Source organism: Berghia stephanieae, chromosome 2 (assembly GCF_034508935.2).
Source record: "Berghia stephanieae isolate SIO BIC M18660-M18661 chromosome 2, UCSD_Bste_1.3, whole genome shotgun sequence".
Taxonomy (NCBI): Eukaryota; Metazoa; Mollusca; class Gastropoda; order Nudibranchia; family Aeolidiidae; genus Berghia; species Berghia stephanieae.
Genome location: NC_088361.1, coordinates 118,919,184 through 118,942,480, shown reverse-complemented (window position 1 = coordinate 118,942,480; position 23,297 = coordinate 118,919,184). Strand labels below are relative to the sequence as shown.

Below are 23,297 nucleotides of genomic sequence, written 5' to 3'. Positions count from 1 at the left end.
TGCGCCATTCCAAACAAGGACCGTACCCAACCGCAAGTATGCTCCGTGGTATACGTCGGACGTTAAAGAAGCTAAAACGAAGTGTCGGAGAGCAGAAAGACTGCTGAAAACATCAGGCCTTACGATTCATCGTGAAATATTCAAGAACGCATTTCGTGCCTGGAAGACAACAATAAAAACGGCAAAGACCACGTATTTTCTTTCAAAATTCGAAACTTCTAAATCTTGTAAACAATTATTTAACATCTGCAATGATCTACTTGGACGTGAAAGATGCACTTCATTACCATCTACAACCAATCAAAGAGACTTGCCAAACACATTTGTCAACTTTTTTAAAGACAAAATCCATAACACTCGTTCAGAACTAGATCGGCATGAACCATTTATAGATACAAATACATTCTGTGGTACCCCTTTAGACAAGTTCCAACCAGTTTCACCTAGTTTCATAAACGAGTTGATAAAAAAAGCCCCCATTAAATCCTGCGACCTTGATCCCCTACCAGCACAGCTTTTGGCCAGCTCCATCGATACATTATTACCATCCATTACATCAATCATAAATACATCCATACTGACTGGCGAAGTTCCATCGTGCTTTAAAAGTGCCCTCGTCAAACCAATTCTGAAGAAACCATCACTGGACCACAATATATTAAACAATTATCGTCCTGTATCAAATTTACCTTTTTTGTCAAAACTTTTGGAGCAGGTAGTTCTTACACAATTAACATCTCATCTTAAGAACAACAGTTTGGAACAAGCCTTTCAGTCAGCCTACAAACATCAACACAGTACTGAAACGGCGCTTCTTAAAATATTTAATGACTTGTTATGTAATGCTGATGCTAACAATATCAATGTATTATGCCTTTTAGATCTTTCAGCTGCCTTTGACACCATTGACCATGACATTTTGTTAAGAAGACTAGAAAATACGTTCGGCATAAAAGGAATTGCCCTTAAATGGTTTACATCATATTTACAGGATCGATGGCAGACTGTCGTGGTGAATGGTGTTCAGTCAGAACAAGTTTTACTAAATTTTGGAGTGCCACAAGGCTCTGTTCTTGGCCCTGTCCTTTTTACTGTATATATGCAGCCCCTTTCTAGTGTGATATCCAGATTCAATCTGAGTTATCATTTTTATGCAGATGATACGCAAATATATGATTCAGCACCCCTTAGTAATTTACAGTTCTTAATACAACGAATTACGAGCTGTTTTAATGAGATTAAATCTTGGATGTACCACAATAAGTTAAAATTAAATGATAGCAAAACTGAGATTTTAATGTGTGGAAGGCCGAGTATCCTTAAACAGGCAAATAAATCACCTATTACTCTCGGAAATAGCACAATAGAATTTTCAAATAAAGCAAAAAACCTTGGCGTCATCATTGATAAAGATCTTTCCATGACAAGCCACGTGAATAACACCATACAATCTATGTACATAGAAATGAAAAAAATAAGCAAAATTCGTAATTTAATACCGAAGCATATAACAGAACTTTTAATTAATTCCCTAGTTTTATCTAAATTGGACTATTGTAACTCCCTTTGGGCGAATTTAGCTAAAGACAAAATTAGCAAACTTCAGGTTGCTCAAAATAACGCAGCCAGGCTCATTGTACGCAATAACAAAAAATACCCGTCAGCAACTCTTCTTCTCCGTGAGTTACATTGGCTTCCTGTTGAAAAAGAGTTGCCTATAAGATTTGTACTGTTGTCTACAAATCCCTGAGCACGAACAGTCTCTCCTATATTAAAGACCTTCTAAACATATATGTCCCCAATAGAAACTTGAGGTCAAGCAATGACCAATCAATCCTTGTCAAACCTAAGCCATTGCGTAAAATAGGTGAACAGTCTTTTCAATTTTCGGCCCCCCATTTTTGGAACTCTCTCCCGTCACACGTGAGATGCTCGGATTCGTTGACAACGTTCAAATCTCGCTTAAAGTTTTATCTTTTTACGTCATAATGTTGCAATATTATTTTCATATTTTGTTGTTGTTAAATTGAATTCGTATCACGTTACCTTCACACTTGTCTCACTGTAATATGTTTTGTTTTATATCACTGTAAAGCGCTTAGAGCCTGTGACAACGGGGTAAATCGCTATATAAATGCCATTTATTATTATTATTATTATTATTATTATTATTATTATTATTATTATTATTATTATTATTATTATTATTATTATTATTATTATTATTATTATTATTAATTACCCTTTGCCCGTGATCTGCATCCTCTTTTATGACGAGTACTTTTGGGTTAGTATCAGCTTTTAGTTAATGAAGGCTACGGTCCAACATAGTGAAAACTTAAAAGGTAAAAAACATTTCTCAAGGCTTGATGGTGTCTTCAAGGGAACGGAAATCACAAATCAGAGCAATTACTTTTTTACGAACCCCCCCGAAACCCGCCGAAAACCATAGTCTTAAGTTCATCCCCACTGGTGTACACTTCCCTGAGTCTCAGGATCACTCCCCAATGTTGCCTACTTCCCATAACTTTGTCGGATATTGTCCGGTTTCGTCGGGTTTCAACGGGTTTCGGCGGGCTTCGTAAAACAGAAACACCCAAGTATGGTACCGTGACCGATGTCTAAAAAGAATAATCGGCTTAACGTGGGCACGAATGGGAGCGATCTATATTCATGTTTTCGTCCAACCGAGTCGTCAATCACGTGATTTGTTGCTGTCCAACGATTGGAAATTTCTGAATAAATGTAAACACGCTGCTTTGTTTATGAAAGTTGTAAACATACCCATGTGTCAAGCAGAACACAATGCCCAATCGTAATGCTAGATAGTTCAAAATCTGTGAACACTTTTAACTATATAGGTAACTTTGAGCACATTTTGCAATGTGACCAATGACCTCTAGCACATGGAAAGGAAATATAGATCATACCCATTGTGGAATGGACGAGAGGCGGTGCACGAATATATTGATGATGTGCGTTTATAAAAAAAACCCTCATTTTACCAACCGGAAATAACGTACCAAGACACAAAATAATGCGTATCCTTAAACGTTTCTAGTATAATGAATACAATTTAGCGAGAACTACTCATAAAAATGGCTTGCTAAAAACAATAACAAAGAGTTGAGTGACGTCAATTTCGTTCTATCTATAATTGTCGTTTAGCGTCATTTATTGATGCTAGACGTTTCAGTAAAATACTCACAACATCCTCCAGCCAATTTCAACTCGTCCTTCAAATAAATATAGATCGATTTAAATGACTCAAATTTTGGGTCCCAGGTTTGAGAGTTGTTGCTAAGTTGAAGTTCATTTAAATCGCTCGATATTTGAAGGACGAGTTTTCTGGTCAAATTTTTAAATATGGGTGTTTCTCGAGTATGGCAGTTATTGTTAGTAGTACTCAAAGAATCAAATGATCCCATTTGTTGAACTATTGAATACGACTCGCGCTTTGTTTTGTTTTTTTTTTTGTTTAGATTTTTTGTAAATAAAAAATAAAAATTCCCTTTTGTCATCCCATAGGGGAAATTTGTCTCTAGGGTCTATTCTAAGGGAAAACTGGAATAACCCAGGCGTCAGCCGCAGTGCGGGGCCGCAAATTGAGCTATGGCGAGGTGACTTGCTCAAGGCCACACAGCGCATCCGCGGGTGATCGAACCCTTTCGGGTACGAAGAAAAGACCGTACCCCTGAGCCACGCTGACCCCTTTGTGGTCATAGACTTGCCTTTTGACGTATTTATTTTGGTTAGGATCGAGCTTTGAGTTTACGAAGGCTACGCTCGGGCCCTCAAGCCTATGGGTGACGTACAATAAACAAAGAAACGTTGAAAGCAAATAGATCGACTTACTATATTTAATTCTATAATTTGTTTTCAACGTTACATAGTTCATCGTCTTGCTGACTAAGGGTTTATACCTGAAACGTCCATTGTCTGTAGGTACTGTTCCCATTCCAAGCCTTTCTATTTTCACCGTTTCGTTAGTATTTTCAGGATCCCAGGCTTTAGGCACCCCCCCCCCCCCCAAACCCAGTAAGGGACTGTCTAAATACATAATATTATCACTGATACATATTTTCAGAATTGCTCGAAATGCTGAAAAGTCGTTCAAGTAAAGGTGTCGACGAGACAGAAAAACAAAGAGGCAGCGGCGAAGTATCTGATAAATACGATAATATTGTACGAATTTTATACAACCTATTGCTCTCATCCTCGTTCTTCCCCTCTTCCTCATTGGCTTACTCTTAATCTTCCTCGTTTGCATAATAAATTAAACACACGTACATTGATCCAAATAATAATAACGTGAATATTAATAAAACAGAAATAATAATAATAATAATAATAATAATAATATAATAATATATAATAATAATATAATATAATTATAATTATTATAATTTAATATTATTATATATTAATAATTATTATATTATTATTATTATTATTATATATGTATTATTATTATTATTATTATTATTATATTATATGTATTATTATTATTATTATTATTATTATTATTATTATTATTATTATTATTATTATTATTTTATTATTATATAACATTAATAATTAATAATTATTAATTATTATTATTATTATTATTATATTATTATTATTATTATTATTATTATTATTATTATTATTATATTATATTATTATTATTATTATTATATTAATATTATATAATAATATATAATAATATAATAATATAATAATAATTAATAATAATAATAATAATAATAATATAATATAATATTATTATTTTATTATTATTATTATTATTATTATTATTATCATCATTATTATTATTGTTATTGTTATTATTATTATTATCACTATTATTATTATTATTATCATTATTATTATTATTATTATTATTATTATTATTATTATTATTATTATTATTATTATTATGATACAGTTCAGTACATAAAGCACTCTACCATGACAGTAGGGCACCTGCAAGGGCCGATACGACATTCACAGTTGTTATGATGACAGGTTTACGCTTGGCCAAGCGTTGAAGTTCTAGGTGACACTAAGCTGCTACAAGCTTTAATCGTTAAAAAGTAATCGCTTGGCCAAACGTTGACGTTCTAGGTGACACGAAGCTGCTACAAGCTTTAATCTTTAAAAAGTAATAAACAAAACAAAAAAGAACAAAATATCAAACACGGAATGTTTGACCAGCTCCTTCAGCTAACAGCAGAAAGAATAAAAACATACCTTTAAAAACAGATATTATGCCACAGAGAACAATTTATCTGTTATTTATGTTGCATCTTCTAAACCATTCAGCCAGTATTCATAAACTTGTACACACATAAACATAAACTAATGTTTAAGCCATATTTTTTTAAAGATGCATTTCATTTCATTGAAAGACAGAGGCAAAATAATTCGTGTAAATTCCATTCACGGTATTTAGTGCTCGAAATGGTCAGTATTGCAAACGTTTAGTTGGCCATTGCGCTTTTCAGAATAAACCCTTCTCTTCATGATAAATGATATGAAAATTATGGTGACTGTGGGTATATATATATATATATATATATATTATATATATATATATATATATATATATATATATATATATATATATAATGCTCATATCCATTCACAAACATTCCGGCTGTGTTAATTTTTCAATTTCAGTATGGCGATGATGAAGTTTTTGGAGATCCCACAGGGCGTAAGTAATCTATAAAATTAGGAGATAAAAAAACCCCAAGAAAATCGCCCAAAAAGAAACCTCTTTCAAAGAAGCTCTTCAGCTAGTTTGACGTTTACTAGCCACGTCTTTCAACAACAAAACAAATATTTTATTATCAATATTACGGATTTCAATTGGTATTTCTAGCAAATTTGAAGGAAATTTGGAAGAATTTCTGTGTATTCTCCTTGTTTTTCCTTCTTCAGCTTTACTTAAAGAACTATATTCTACCTTTAGCTGCTCCAAAATCTTCTTTAGAATTAACCTCCCTGCTTCTGACGCTCCCCTCATACTCTTTCTGAATGCTCTTTTATGGCATTTCAAGGCTTGTTGCCATTTCAATTTTTGTGGTGTTCGTTGGATTAATTGCTCCTTAGTCCCTATCAGTTTGTGGTGAGCTTCAGATATTACGTCACCACTTATTTCAAGTCTAGTGTCCAGTGAAATCCTTCTTAGCAGATTGTTCAGTATTCGCACAATTAATTAGTCTCCTCCCATCTCTGGATGTCACAAGCCTTGGGAGATTAAGTCTTCCTATTTCTCCTCTGAAGATTGCATGAACTCAGGGTGGACATTTTACACATTGCGTTTTTCTTCCTGACCAAGGTTTTCGACCACTTATCTGTTTGTGCAGAGCTCTGCTTAGAAGGCAGCATTACATTCAATCAAGCAACTTTATTTTGTTCTGAGTACTAATCCAAATCTCCTACTTCAGACGCATAAGAAATATATTCTCGGTGCTAGCCTCTCATTCCCTTGATAATCTTATCCACGTTGCCTTCAACGGATTAATTATTTTCTTTCCCTTTTGGTGACTCCTAAACGCAAATTTTTTTATTTTGACTTGTAGTGATTATTAAAGGACTGAGAGGTTACCAGTCCTCATTGTCTCTAATCCGGTCTTTCCGAGCGCCACCTATTCTTTACTAGAAGACCGTCAGTCTTCCCTGGATGCTTTCTGACCTATTCTTGTTGGTACTTTCAGAAGAAAAGTGTAGAAATTTTGTCAGAGAGAAGGAGGATTGCGTCATAATATTCTTCGTGACGTTCAAGACAAAAACCCTTTTGAATTTCCTCTATTTAAAATTGTTATCACATAAAGTTTTCTTTATTCTTAAAGTGTTTCCCAACATTGTGCCGCCTTCCAACAGGTCGCATGAAACCAAATTTTATGCATTACAAATTGGCTTTTAGTCGGGCATACGAGTATTTCATTCAATTTTGAATGGAGAAGGGTAACATGGGTAAAATAAGCCCATATCTACGTATTTAATTTTGTAGAGAAGACACGATACCAACAAATTATAGGTCAGCCCAGAAATGTTTTTTGATATTTTCACAATAGGGAGACTTGAGAGAAAAATAGAGGATAATGTTAATCTTTTTTCTATGGTTAGGAGGAAACGTGACGAGAACAGGAAGCGGCGGAAGCACCACAAGCAAAACGAGTGAAAAAAGCTTCAGAAGATTTGGGAGCTTCGACAACGGGAAAAAATACGATTGGGTAAGAGGCAAATAGGAACTACGAGAAATTAGAGTTCAGAAAGTGAATTTCTGTCCTTTTCTTTTTTCCTCAGCTCTGTTTGACTAGGATCAATTCTTATGATAAATTCCTATACATTTTAGTCTCATTTTTTAAATTTACAGATCCAGAGAATTTGTGTGTTTGCTCATCCTTATTATTATGATGAGATCACCAGCAAATTTGGAAATTAGAAATAAATGTCAACTCAAGGTTCTAAACTGAATTGTTTGAGTCAGTATAGTATGTAATGCGGTTTTATTGTCTTAAAAAGACTTTTGTATCATATCCATCTAAATAATTTAAGTGAAAATTTCCAATCTGCCTATAAATCACATCATAGCACTGAAACTGCCCTTTTAAAAGTATGCACTGATATTCTTAAAAGTATTGACAAAAATCATGTCTGTTTATTGACTATGTTGGACCTTTCGGCTGCATTTGACACCATTGATCACGAGATACTTATTAAACGATTAGAAATTACTTTTGGAATAAGAGACACTGCGCTTAGTTGGTTTAAATCATACCTAACATCAAGATCTCAGTCGGTTCTGATCGATGGCGCAGTATCAGAAACATTTCCTCTAAATTACGGCGTTCCGCAGGGGTCTGTCCTTGGTCCTGTTATTTTTACTCTTTATACTCAACCTCTTTCGGATATTTTTGTTAAAAATAAATTAATGTATCATTTCTATGCTGATGACACTCAGATCTATGTAAGCGATATACCTAGTAATATCCCATCATTGATTACCCGTGTTGAAGACTGTATTAGAGATGTTAAATGCTGGATGGAAATTAACAAGTTAAAGCTGAATAATGAAAAGACAGAGGTGATGGTGTGTGGTAGAAAAAGTGTTTTGAAAGATGATTTTCTGAAGTTTACTCTAAATATAAATGGGTGCACAATTAACCTCTCAACGTGTGTGAAAAACCTCGGGGTAATGCTAGATCAACATATGACTATGCAGGCACAGTTTGATTCTCTATGTAGAAGTTTGACAATAGGATTAAAAAGAATTGCTTCAGTTAGACCTTTCCTAACAAGAGAAGTAACATGCAAACTAATAACATCTTTCATACTATCTAAAATAGATTACTGTAATTCGTTAATCTCGAATGTAAGCAACGATAAAATATCACGCCTTCAAAGTATCCAGAATGCGGCTGCTAAATTGATTTTAAGAAAGAAGATAACATCCTACTCGTTGCCACTTTTGTATGAGCTGCATTGGTTACCAGTTAAAGTGAGAATCGAATTTAAACTAGCAGTATTGTGCTATAAGTGCCTTAATGATCAAGCACCATTGTATATTACTGAATTTTTAGAAACGTATAAGCCAACGAGGAGTCTACGTTCTGCACTAGATTCTACAAAATTAATTGTTACAAATAAATATAAATATAAATTTTACGGCGGCAGATCGTTCAGTCACGTCGGACCTTCCATCTGGAACTCTCTTCCTAAAAGAATAAGAGAAGCGCAGTCCTTATCAATATTTAAATCAAAGTTAAAACACCATCTCTTTGTTAAAACACATCTTGATTAATGCATCTTTGTAATTTGACCCCAATATGAATGTTAATTTAGTTTATGTTATTATATCATTATTTTATATTATTTCCGTATTTGACATAGCATGTGGATGTATTATAACATATCTTGTATTAATGACTTTATGTTTAGTTATTACATTGTTGTATAATGATAATATTATGTTGATGTAGTTTGTATAATGTTTCATTTGTATAATAATGTCACTGTATTATTGTTTCGCGCATTGAGCATCACCCAGTGATGAAAATGCGCGTTATAAATGTCATGTATTATTATTATTTTTATTGTCAAACAAAACTGTGACAAAAATTAATCATGACAATAATCGTGCTTTAAATTAAGAAAACTTTCAATTTAACCAAACCAATAAGTAAATTGTGAGTAACTTTGGGTTCAGAAGAAAGAGAAGATAGAAGACGTTTGTAATGATCCGATTTGGTTGGCGCTGGTGGCAACATATGTTGCAAACTCGGGGCATTTGCTAAAATCAGTCGTAATATTCAATAAATTATGGGTAACAAATGAAATCTGCCTATTGACATCATTTATTTGATCCAGCAGAAATATGTGTGAATCATCGCATCTAAACAGTATTGTGTCGGGATTATTTAGATGGAGAAAATGAGATTCAATTTAGGGTCGGAAGTATGAGATTTGTGTTTGATGTATTATTTTTATTTTGAAGAAATAATAATATAATGTGTCATAAAGGACAAAACATAAAAGCGCAGGCTGGATCACATAACAGAAAATCAAGTTATATTGCACAATTTGAAAACAGTCAGGAGAATAAAGCAACAGAGCAAGATGCGCTCTTTATTCCCTCAAGCGATTCGACGGGTAGATCAAGAGTTTTCGTTTTCAAAATAGGCTGGAGATGAAATATTGGTGTATTCAAGGATCCCGCGCTAAACATATGAGTGCCAATTGGCTGGGCATTGGATCCCCACTGATAAAAAGAGCAAGATAATATAAAATATATATATATACTCGTATGTGTGTGTTTTTTTTTCAATTTGCTCAGAAACATTGCACACGCGCAGAACCTTATCGACGATGAGGCATGCGAAATGCTAGTAGTTCATTCACTGATAACCTCTAGACTTGACTATTGCAACCCCCTTCTCTACGGGTTGCCAAAAAGCCCGATTGACTGCAGCTACTCCAAAATAAAGCTGCTCGTACAGATAGTTCGAAGTTAACGTCACTCAGGTCTTTGTTATTGTATTTTTACCATCCGCGTTTATGGGTATTTTCACTAAAATGTATTACCCAGACTATAAACGTTCATGGTTACACAAAGTTTTGTCTGTTGGTCCGTTATACTTCCAGATGGCAATGTTGTGAACTTCTAAGCCAAGCTCATACTATCTATTGTTAGCAAATGGAAAAAGTCAGAACACATCACTCCAGTCTTGCGGTCGTTGCATTGCCTTCCTGTGGAGAAACGAATTGCTTACAAACTTGCCTGTTACTGTTTTAAGTGCATCCTTGGCAATTCTCCCAACTACTTGTCATCTCTTCTTTTTTATCTACAATCCTAATCGCTCTCTCCGCTCATCTACTTCCCTGTACTTGAACCGTTAGATTCCTAAGTCGAATGGGTTTAGCCAGACACCACACATAAAATGAACACTTAAAGACGTTACTGAATATGCAATGATACCAAAACGATTAAAAAGATTAGGGTTGTCGGATTCCGCTGCTTCCGATGGGAGACGTCTGATTGAAGATGGGGAGACCGAATTGGGGTGGGCATTTGGTCTTGATGGGGGAATCGTCATCCGATATGCGTCTTCTCTATTCGGTTTGAAGATGTTCTTGGTGGTTTCTCGGAAATAGACTTCAATTCGTTTGTGGTAGATCTTATAGTGGGAGGATAGTTTGGCTCGTTTTCGTCGGATATGAAGGTTGACAAGGCCCATTCACGTGATACACAGTTGACCCTAAGCGTTAAGTGATACATGACGGGTGTAATTATAATTCTCTAACAAAAGGGCGTGTCAACTATAGCTAACAAACGATAAACTAATTTAATTATTTATAGCTAATATATCATAATGTGAGTTACGGATTGCTCGATAATTGGTTGGAGTTACTCTAATTTGTAAATCTGCGTTATCAAATTATTGCTGAATGTTTCCTTTCATTTATGATCTCATTAAAATAATAAAATAAATTTAATGACCATTTTATTCTTTCATGATATTGCAGATTGTCGACGACCTTGATGATGATGATGATGATGATGAGGGTAAGTGTAGCCTGTTTTGAGACAATGGGTCACAAATGGCCTTTTATTTGGTGTGCAGTTGGCATCCCTGCTAAAGGTCACCTTTAAATATCGATAATATGAAATTAATGTTTTCTGTCCAGAATCAAAAAGTTTTAGATCGAGAGCTGCGCTAGAATATCTTAATATTCATTGTCATTACTCCAACAATACAATTTCTGTAGTTCAAATCCGGCAACATTATTTTCTTATTTTCAAGAACAGCAGTTCAGCTCTATTCTTTCTTATATTATACATTTATTCATCCAGAATTTGTTTCTCCTTTGTTTTCCCTTTGTCAGATGTATCGCCAATGTACCCAATGGGCAAGAGAAAGAAACCTAGCGATGACTTTGGGGGAAAAAAGAAAGAAAAAAAGAAATATGTACGGTCAAAACAAAGATGTCTTTTCCATATTCTTCTTTTTATTATTCTTGAAATCCGTTTATATCCTCTATCTCTTCCCTCTGACGTTTCCCTTTCACCACATCTTCCTTCTTCTTTTCAATGTAGTCCTCCTCTTCCTCTTACTCCTCCTCCTCCTCCTCTCACTGCTACTACTACTACTACTACTACTACTACTACTACTACTACTACTACTACTACTACTACTACTACTACTACGAAAACTAATACTTATACTACTACCACCACTACAACTACTACTACTACTACTACTACTACTACTACTACTACTACTACTACTACTACTACTACTACTACTACTACGACTACTACTTCTACTACTACTACTACTACTACTACTACTACTACTACTACTACTACTACTGCTACTACTACTTCTAATACTACTGCAAAAAGTACTAGTACTACTACTACTACTACTACTACTACTACTACTACTACTACTACTACTACTACTACTACTACTACTTCTGCTGCTGCTGCTGCTGCTATTATTATTATTATTATTATTATTATTATTATTATTATTATTATGTTTGTTATTACTGCTACCTCTACCACCACCACCACCACCACTACTACTAGTACTACTACTGCTGCTACTACTACTGCTACTACTACTACTACTACTACTACTACTACTACTACTACTACTACTACTACTACTACTACTACTACTACTACTACTACTACTACTACTACTACTACTACTACTACTACTACTACTACTACTACTACTACTACTACTACTACCAGCAAATTATTGCTGAATGTTTCCTTTCATTTATAATCTTATTAAAATAATAAAAATAACTTTAATGACCATTTTATTCTTACATGATATTGCAGATTGCCGACGAACTTGATGATGATGATGATGAGGGTAAGTGTAGCCTATGCTTAAATGGTCTAAACAATAGAATCGCCAATCTGTCTGACTCATAGCTTGTAAAATTAAAATGGAAATGGAGAATAAGACAATGACGAAGTTTATAGTTTAACAGACATTTTTATTGCTACAAAGACATATGGTTGCTCACCAACAATTCATTCATATTGATATTGTACATTTCACGGAAGCACTAAATATATTACTAAAGACTTCTGATGCACTGTGATAAGTATCTTGTATTGTAGGGACGATATTATATCATGAGATGATATATCTTACGGTTTTTGTTTTTTTTGTCATTAATTATTAAAATTATTTTTGTATTTGTATTTTTTGTTTGTTTCTTACTATTTTGTTTTGTTTTGTTTTTTCTCTTGGTTTTTGTTGGGTTTTAAAAGACTTTATTGTAATTTTTATTGTTATTTTCTTATTTGTTTTTGATTTGGCTTGTTTCCAATGCGATGCTAGTCCACCTTTTCTTATTGGATATTAATGGCTAAACAATTAGAGTCAGGCAAATCAAAGATTGTTTTACGGAAGCAACCTTGTGCCAAAATAGGTGGGGGGGGGGGGGGGGGGGGTTGGTTTTGTTTTTTTTTGGTTTCATTAATGTTCAGGATAATCGTTCGATATTTTTTTTGATTTGTTTGTTTTTATCTTTTGCTTGTTATTTAATGATTAATCGGGGGGGGGGGGGGGTGATTCTTTTCTTTTGCTTTTTGATTTCCCTCATATTTCCTGGAAGCGAGGACGAGAGATCATGCGCACAACCAACATGACGTTCTCTCTCTAATAACAAAGGACGCTACTCTTCCGCTAATCTCATTCCCTATAATTAAATATTTCTCTACCGTCTGACAGGATCTTAAGTGGTGTATTAATGATTTATTGTTTTTGTCATTGGCTAACGAATGGGTTTTTAGCCCACAACGTTCTTATTTTCCAGCACAGCAGTTTCAGCTCTATTATTTCTTATATTATACATTTATTCATCCAGAATTTGTTTCTCCTTTGTTTTCCCTTTGTCAGATGTATCGCCAATGTACCCAATGGGCAAGAGAAAGAAACCTAGCGATGACTTTGGGGGAAAAAGAAAGAAAAAAAGAAATATGTACGGTCAAAACAAAGATGTCTTTTCCATATTCTTTTTTTTTTATTATTCTTAAAAATACTCTACTTCTTCCCTCTGACGTTCCCCTTTCACCACATCTTCCTTCTCTTCTTTCCAATATATATCTCTCTTCTCCTCTACTCCTCCTCTCGCTCTACTACTAATACTACTACTACTACTACTACTACTACTACTTACTACTACTACTACTTCTATATACTACTACTACTTATATAATTACTATACTATACTATACTATACTTATATATATACTACTCTACTACACAACTACTACTACTACTACTACTACTGCTGACTGCTGCTGCTGCTATTATATTATTATTATTATTATTATTATTATTATTATTATTATTATTATTATTATTATTATGTTTGTTATTATGCTACCTCTACCACACACCACCACCACTACTACTAGTACTACTACTGCTGCTACTTACTACTACTACTACTACTACTACTACTACTACTACTACTACTACTACTACTATACTATACTTACTACTACTACTACTACTTACTACTACTACTACTACTACTACTACTACTTACTATACTACTACTACTACTACCAGCAAATTATTGCTGAATGTTTCCTTTCATTTATAATCTTATTAAAATAATAAAAATAACTTTAATGACCATTTTATTCTTTCATGATATTGCAGATTGCCGACGAACTTGATGATGATGATGATGAGGGTAAGTGTAGCCTATGCTTAAATGGTCTAAACAATAGAATCGCCAATCTGTCTGACTCATAGCTTGTAAAATTAAAATGGAAATGGAGAATAAGACAATGACGAAGTTTATAGTTTAACAGACATTTTTATTGCTACAAAGACATATGGTTGCTCACCAACAATTCATTCATATTGATATTGTACATTTCACGGATGCACTAAATATATTACTAAAGACTTCTGATGCACGGTGATAAGTATCTTGTATTGTAGGGACAATATTATATCATGAGATGATATATCTTACGGTTTTTGTTTTTTTGTCATTAATTATTAAAATTATTTTTGTATTTGTATTTTTTGTTTGTTTCTTACTATTTTTTTGTTTTGTTTTTTCTCTTGGTTTTTGTTGGGTTTTAAAAGACTTTATTGTAATTTTTATTGTTATTTTCTTATTTGTTTTTGATTTGGCTTGTTTCCAATGCGATGCTAGTCCACCTTTTCTTATTGGATATTAATGGCTAAACAATTAGAGTCAGGCAAATCAAAGTTTGTTTTACGGAAGCAACCTTGTGTCAAAATAGGGGGGGGGGGTGGGGTTTGTTTTTTTTTTTTTTTTGTTTTTTTGGTTTCGTTAATGCTCAGGATAATCGTTCGATATTTTTTTTTGATTTGTTTGTTTTTATATTTTGCTTGTTATTTAATGATTATTTTTAATCTGGGGGGGGGGGGCTGATTCTTTTCTTTTGCTTTTTGATTTCCCTCATATTTCCAGGAAGCGAGGACGAGAGATCATGCGCACAACCAACATGACGTTCTCTCTCTAATAACAAGGGACGCTACTCTTCCGCTAATCTCATTCCCTATAATTAAATATTTCTCTACCGTCTGACTGGATCTTAAGTGGTGTATTAATGATTTATTGTTTTTGTCATTGGCTAAAGAATGGGTTTTTAGCCCACAACGTTCTTATTTTCCAGCACAGCAGTTTAGCTCTATTATTTCTTATATTATACATTTATTCATCCAGAATTTGTTTCTCCTTTGTTTTCCCTTTGTCAGATGTATCGCCAATGTACCCAATGGGCAAGAGAAAGAAACCTAGCGATGACTTTGGGGGGAAAAAGAAAGAAAAAAAGAAATATGTACGGTCAAAACAAAGATGTCTTTTCCATATTCTTCTTTTTATTATTCTTAAAAATACTCTACTTCTTCCCTCTGACGTTCCCCTTTCACCACATCTTCCTTCTTCTTTCCAATATATTCCTCCTCTTCCTCCTCCTCCTCCGCCTCCTCTCACTACTACTGCTACTACTACTACTACTACTACTACTCTACTACTACTACTACTACTACTACTACTACTACTACTATACTATACTACTACTACTATACTACTACTACCATATGACTGCAATACTACTATTCTACTACTACTATACTACTACTACTACTACTACTACTACTACTACTACTACTACTACTACTAACTACTCTACTACTACTACTACTCTACTACTACTACTACTACTACTACTAACTACTACTACTACTACTATACTACTACTACTACTACTACTACTACTACTACTACTATATACTATAATAATAATAATAATAATAATAATAATAATAATAATAATAATAACAATACTTCTATTCCTAATATTAATATTAATACTAATACTCTCCCTTCTAATTCACCACCTCTTGATCCCTTCCCCTCTTCATCACCTTCTTTGTCATCATCATTATTACAATTTTATGACGGGAAATAAAACATTGAAACAATACGAAAATCACATGTTATACCTTTAATTGAAGCTGGATAAATTGTCATTTTCCAACATGATAACGCGCCTGCTTATCGTTCGAATTAAGTTATAAAGTTTTATAATGATAATTAGATCCCATGTATTGAGCCTTGACCAGCTGTTACTCCCAATATTTACCTAATCAAACATCCAGATGCCTATATGAAAAGAGTACTAAGAGCATGTCCACAACGCCATAACGGTTACGAATTGTTTCAAAATTTGAACATTTTGGATGCCATTTCAATCAGGCGTATCACACACACACACACACACACACACACACTCTCTCTCTCTCTCTATCTATCTATCTATCTCTCTTCTCTCTCTCTCTCTCTCTCTCTCTCTCTCTCTCTCTCTCTCTCTCTCTCTCTCTCTCTTTCTTTCTATCTTTCGGAAATGGAAATGATAATGAACAATCAAGTTAGGAAACAATTTTAATTTCTGACAGCAGGATATTACGATTAAAATAGTTTTCAAGTACAGACTAGAATTTTGTTTTTATTTTCGCTCTTGCTTTCTTCATCGATTCATAACATATTTTAGTAAAAGGGTCAGAGCTCCTATATTCATTAAATCATCTTATTGATTGATTTATATATATATATATATATATATATTATATATATATATATATATATATATATATATATATATATATATTAATGTGCAGAAATATCAAAAAGCTTTTAGAATAAGCTCCGTGAAGCTTAAGACAGCTCCAAGTAAGTGTATACTTTGTCCGATTGTCATTTAAAACTTAATTAACATTAAATACACAATTTTGTTTCCTATATTGTTTTTCGACAGGGTGAAGACAGAGCTGACGTTTTTGACAATGATGATGGTAGGTAAAAGTAATGAAATCCCAATATATATATATATATATATATATATATATATATATATATATATATATATATATATATATATATATTATATATATATATATATATAACTTCAAAAAAATAGGGTTGGGGGTCAAAATTGTTCCGTACAAAAAAAATTTGCCTACAAAAACAGAATTAGTGCCAAATCTAAAAATTATGAAATATTTTTTACAGATTGATTTTCGAGTAATTTGCGATCCTTTGCTAAGTTGAGGGTAAATTAATCACTCGCTGACTCAAATGATTATTTAGAAAATCGGCTAGGGCATAATGATTGGTCATATATTAATGGGTGGGAACGTTTCCATTTGATAATTTATGGACTAAATCAATATCGGCGAACTTTTATTTGGCCTGTCCAAACAGAAGAATATGTTTTTCAACAGAATTTTGTAGTTTGGCCTTTGATAATCAAAAGATTTGTCTCGGTCTAAATCAATGTCAACAATAGTAAAAATTAAAATAGATAAGCGTATGCATAAGCCTTCTAATTTAGTGATCAACCCACACTACAATCTATTCCAAGTGTGTTTTTTTTGTTTTTTTTAAAATGTTTTCAAGTTAAATTTACAGTGATGTATTTTCAGATTCATTTGCGCGCACCAACAAGCTTTATTATTGGACCGATGTTGATCGTTTAATGCTCGTAAGAGAAGTTAATTTTAAATTTTAGTCATCGAGCACATAATTACTGGCAAATCTAAAAATGATACTGCTATCGTTTTACAGACTGATATATGAATAACTTGCAAACCTTTTTAATTTAAGCGTAATTCTATTACACGTGGACTCAAATGAACGCAATGAATATATGCCAGGTTGTAATACTCAGTCCTACGTAATTTTAAATCTCTTTTGATACTATCAAGCAAATAAAATCTATCTATTTATTAAATAATATAGGGGTGGAGGTCAAAATTGTTCCGTAAAGTCACTTTTAAATTTTTATCATGAAGCACAAAATTATCGGCAAATCTAAAAATTATAAAAATGTTTTTTACAAAGTGATAGTTAACTTGCCAATCTTTCTTAAACTATGGGTAATTCTATTGCTGCGATTTCTCCATACATTTAACTAAACCAGTCACCGATGTCACTATCACACAAAGAATTACCTCCGGTCTTTTAAAACATATTTTGTAAGCATTGAGCTCTCCAAAGTACGGTAATTTCACATTTAAAATTATATTTATATTTTAAAAACAAATGTTAAAACCTAAACTTGTCTAATTTGTCAATTTGATTAGCATTCTTTAAATTATTTACTATTCTTAAATTTACATTTTTAATCTAAACTTACGAAATTTCCTGACGTATCTTTACACATACATATCTTATTATAGGAACAGATAAAGTAGAAAGCAGAGTCCATGTTCTCTTATAATATGAAAAAAAATATATAAACAGCGTATCAACGTCTACGCCTCTCACTCGTGAGAGTACGTATTTAGAAACGTTGTCTACGTTCGCTAGAATTTCACATAGACAAACAATGGTATATTTAACCAGTTAATTCAAGAATTAGTTGACACACTTCATTTCTGCCATTCAAATACCTTTATATCCATTGTTTCGAGAATTCAATGGGAAAAACAGATCCCGGGATACCTCTAAAGATAAAAGAAAGGGAAGGAAAAGTTCAGAAAGCGATTATGCGGTAAGACCCTGACAATAATAGCTAAGGTAAAACAAATTTGACTTAAATTGTATCATTCTCTCTGTTTTCTGTAGGAAATCAAGAAATGTTTACATAATCCAGCAATTTTGTTTCTTTTGTACTCTTATTAATTTTGTATTTTGTTGTTTTCCTATTTCTCTTTCTCCATCACCCTCTCTATCAACCTTGTTCTCCTCCTCTTTCTCCTCCTCTTCCCCTCTCTATCAACCTTGTTCTCCTCCTCTTTCTCCTCCTCCCCCTCCTCTTTTTTACTATTCTCTCCGTCGTCCTCTACATGACTATTACCACTAACTTTGCGGCTAATATGCTGGGGCCAAGATGTGAGTTTAGCGTGCACATCCGGATAGAAACATAAAAAATATCACCTGGTAATTTTTAGAATGGTGATTTCAAAAACAGCCGGAACTAACTTGAGGCTCTAGATTTTCCCGCCAAAAATTAGACATTCAAAATGGCCGCCATCAAAACTCAGATTTATCTGTAATTTAGTTATAAATGCCCCGATTAAAGGGATTTTGGTGCCTAACATGTATATAACATATAAGGTAATTGAATACAATATAACATATTTTAAATAAATTATGTTAATAGTTTCTACGAAAATCGTATTATACGTGTGACAAATTTGATTTTTTTGTAACACTAAAGCTCCAAAACCATGGGACCGATCGCCACAATTTTTGCATGGAGATGGTTTGCGCGTATTATGAGATTGATTGGACGTCGTGATGATTTTATCGAAAAATCAAATTCGTTTCGTCAAATCTCATCGAAAACATTCGCCATCTTTTTTAGCACGTGTGCTGTGTGTCAACATTCCGGTAAGCTAGTATGAGAATGCTGGTGGATGTACTCACATTAAATGGATACCAGTTCGTGGTTTTGAACACAATCAATTTCTTCAAATTTATATGAACCATTTTCAGTCCTCCTGTTCATAGTCTAGTTTTAAGAAAATAAAAAAGACTGTTCATAAGGCTGTTGTGAAGTCTCGGGTTGAAAGTTGTCGTCAGGCGGGTGAAATTGAGTTTCAATTGTCAGAAAAGGGCCACGAAAAAAAAAAAGGGGGGGGGGGGGATACGAAGGACATTGACGTGTCAATCAATGTACGGGATGTACATGACTAGTATAGAGGGTTCTCGGCAAAGTGTGTCTAGTGACCGCAATAGGTTGTGCGACAAGGAAAGTACTCGATCCGGGTGTAAAATCAAAGGTATGTAAGCCGTACCATTAGTGACGGTTCTGAAGAGTTCGTAACATGAAGAACAACGAAAAGGATTGTACGTTGACGCATTTCGGTTCTTCGGGTTCCATAGAGCAACAGAAATTTTGTCACGCTCTGGGGAGAAGCATCATTTGTGATACACCCGATTTATGATACAAATAGTTTTAGAACCGTAGAAAATTCTAAACCTAACGAGTAAACGACAGTTGAGAAGGTGGAATGTACTGGGCACGTACAAAATGGGTACCCAGCTTAGGAAGGTGAAAAATTCTATGTCTGGAAAAACAATGGGAGACGGGAAAAAATAAGGGGAAAGGCAGATAGACAAATAAAGTGATAGATGAAATATAAACTTATTACGGCAACGTTATCCGTGCCAATAAACATGACTTGAGGGGTAGAAGAGACTCAGGCAAGATAAGAAAGATATCCGTACTCCAAAGGTGCTCACTGAAGGTAGGATGAAAAAAAATCGCAATAATTTTTTCTCCGAAAAATTGCATTTCGCGCCCCCGGGGCTTTGATAACTTTTTTTATTTATCAACCTATTATTTTCAAATTTGGAACATATACTCTACTTATCATTGTCTAAAGAATAACTGTGGGCATATTTATTATGACACGTGAAAATGTTCTAGCCAGCATGAAGAATAAAAAGTACCGATTTTCTTTGTTTAGAAGCAAGCTGCTCGTTGATGGGCGAACGTGACATCAGACTATAGAATCCTATTGGAGTTTAGCCAAGAACTGATTGCCAAATATTTATTGTGCGATAAAATCATTTTTTAAAATACCGCCTCCCGTTCCTCACAATGCATCATAGAGCACTGATTGGTTTTCTTAGATGGGGAACAGCCCTCGCGATTAAAAGTATTTCGTGCGGCTATGTGGTCTAGTGGTATGACACTCGCTTTCGGATCGGAAGGTCCTGGGTTCGAGCCTTGGAAAAGGCTCTTTACTCACATTCTCTCACCGTACTCAGGTGTAAAATGAGTACCTGGCCGTTAACAGCGTTGTCTTTGTCCGAAAAATTGTAATATTGCCTAACAAGCGTCATGTTCCGTCCTACATGTTAAAGGTTGCTGTTGACCAGAGACCCCTTGTAAAGCGCTTTGAGCACATTTAATGGATATTGCGCTATATAAAGCTCATTTTTTAATTTTTTAAGAATTTGATTTACCTGGTTCACGGCATAAATCATCTACGACTAATTATTTTACTCCTTTTCTTGAAACTCCTTTTCAGAGAAAGATTCGCTTTGATAATGAAAATGACGGTAAGTAAATATTCGAACTAGACATTGTAAGAACTGATGCCACTTTTAGCTCATGCATACCAGCCGAACTAGGTGACCTTCCAATTTTTTTATAATTTATCACAGTCGTTTAACATCCTGGTATATGGAATTGCACATTTTTACTACGCATTTCCAAATAATTGTGAACATTTTTTATGATCTGAGGGGGCTGATGATTTTGGCTGGTTGGCATAATTTATATTCAAGATAGCGATGCTAAATGAAACAACTGGACTATTCAAACACATTGCTTCCGGACTAAATAACGTCGTATTGGGAGAAAACTTAAATTCGAGGTGGCCCGTGAATAAATTGGCGTAAGATGGACCTTGGTAAATTGTAAAGTAAATTGTATTTATTTTCAAACAATAGTCTACAAGTTTTTATATACACTTTCTAAACTGCATTACACAGTTCCTCTCCGCCTCCCCTCTTTTCACTTAATTAATTGCGCACCTTTTAGAAATATATATTGTTCTATTTTAATTCGTGATTCCTTACAAAGGAGCATACTATTTCCTGCCCATCAATGTTTTGTTTATTCATCTTAACAACGCCACTACTCCATATTTCTCATTCATCCTGTTTGTTGATAAGGGAGAAACCCGAAACGTCCATTCTATCTGTTTTTGTAATTAAATTGAAACTTACATTAAATTTCACATTGTTATTTATATGTAACATTGAAGGCTTATAGTCTGGTTGATACAGTTTAGTGTGAATTACTCATAAAAATGGGTGGCAAAAAAAAAACAATAACAAAGACCCCAGTCACGTCAGCTTCGTTCTATCTATATAGTAACTCATGCATCATGATCGATGAATAAAACATTGTAAAAATGTTCACATGTAAAAATGTTGGAAGGCCAACTGATCCGACTGTTAAGAGTGTGGGTTTTTTTTTAATGTTTTTTTTTTTAATTCTAGAGACGATTATTACGTGACCAAGGCCTCAACTGGTATTGCAATGCCTGGTTGAGCTCGATACTTCACATTGAATCGAATATGACAATTGAATCAAATTGATGTGATGCTTTACCCAGTAAAATGAATATGATAAAATAATACCAAATCAAGGTGGTGGGTCATACCATCAAATCATAATTTTCAATTGCCAAACATTTCGTTAAATCCAATTTGGAGACAATTTGGAGGGGAAAAAAACACCGGAAAAAATCGCGTATTTCAAGTTTTTGTACAACTTGAGTTTTGATGATAGAATGTCACTAATCAAGAGCCTTTTCAAAGGACTCATCGACGACAATGGGGCCCGAACCAGGGACTTACAGGTCCGAATCCGACTGTCAAATCACAAGACCACAAAGCCTCAAAGAATCAATGAACTGTCTTGTGGTTTGGATCAGATTAGTTGTCCTGATATGACCACGGTATTGCATCGCACTTGGTCATCTCTCGAGGAATCAAAACGTGTCCTCACAAAAAACAGCATGTAGCAGTGAGTAAAGGGAATACGCTTCAACAGTCATGACGTCACTTCCCTCGTAATGACGCGCAATGACTTAGCAACTGGCTCTAAACTATCGGAACAATGGCGGACGCCCTTATCAAATATTTCTCCGACGAGCATAAAAGTGTATCCAGAGGAGAAAAATATTATAAATATGATCATGTTTTGACTTTTACACATTCTGATCACAAGACATATGAAAAGTTCTAGCCAACATGAAGAATAAGAAGTACCGATTTTCTTTGTTGAGAACCACGATGGCCGTCGTTGCTGGGCGACGTGACATCAGACTATTGAATCCAATTATTAACTTTACTTTTGAATGTGGCACAAGCTTATAATACGTGCTCAGCTTACTGATCTCATTCCGAAAGCTCCCTTTAATGTGTTCTGATTATTTGTAGAGGATGGATATGGTAGACAACGGAGAGGTTCTCAAGATTCACGCAAAGGCTCTCAAGATTCACGCAGAGGCTCTCAAGATTCACGCAGAGGCTCTCAAGATTCACGCAGAGGCTCTCAAGATTCACGCAGAGGCAAAGGAAGCAGAAGAGAGTCGGTGAGAGACGTTTACATTTAATCTGATGTTATGTTGAAACGAACCTGATTAAAATCAAAGTTTAAACTTTCAAAGACAAAAAAAAATGAAATTTATATCCATATTTTTATAGGCCTACTTGTTTAATATTTTATTTACCTTTATTTTTTTAAAAAA

The 23,297-nt window shown here is 34.1% G+C and overlaps 1 protein-coding gene across 4 annotated transcripts in view; it reads left to right on the top strand.

Annotated features, from left to right (window-relative positions):
- LOC144966412 (uncharacterized) overlaps positions 1 to 23,297 on the top strand; it is a 57,362-nt gene that overhangs the window by 27,904 nt on the left and 6,161 nt on the right. For all 4 annotated transcript variants that reach the window (XM_078902834.1, XM_078902832.1, XM_078902831.1 and 1 more), the window contains 13 exons: positions 4,088 to 4,185; positions 5,665 to 5,701; positions 7,120 to 7,226; positions 11,020 to 11,059; positions 11,380 to 11,462; positions 12,353 to 12,386; positions 13,425 to 13,506; positions 14,196 to 14,229; positions 15,273 to 15,355; positions 16,835 to 16,871; positions 18,492 to 18,571; positions 21,063 to 21,093; positions 22,987 to 23,141. In XM_078902834.1, the coding sequence (XP_078758960.1) occupies positions 4,088 to 4,185; positions 5,665 to 5,701; positions 7,120 to 7,226; positions 11,020 to 11,059; positions 11,380 to 11,462; positions 12,353 to 12,386; positions 13,425 to 13,506; positions 14,196 to 14,229; positions 15,273 to 15,355; positions 16,835 to 16,871; positions 18,492 to 18,571; positions 21,063 to 21,093; positions 22,987 to 23,141 (901 nt within the window). The remainder of the gene's footprint in view (positions 1 to 4,087; positions 4,186 to 5,664; positions 5,702 to 7,119; positions 7,227 to 11,019; positions 11,060 to 11,379; positions 11,463 to 12,352; positions 12,387 to 13,424; positions 13,507 to 14,195; positions 14,230 to 15,272; positions 15,356 to 16,834; positions 16,872 to 18,491; positions 18,572 to 21,062; positions 21,094 to 22,986; positions 23,142 to 23,297) is intronic.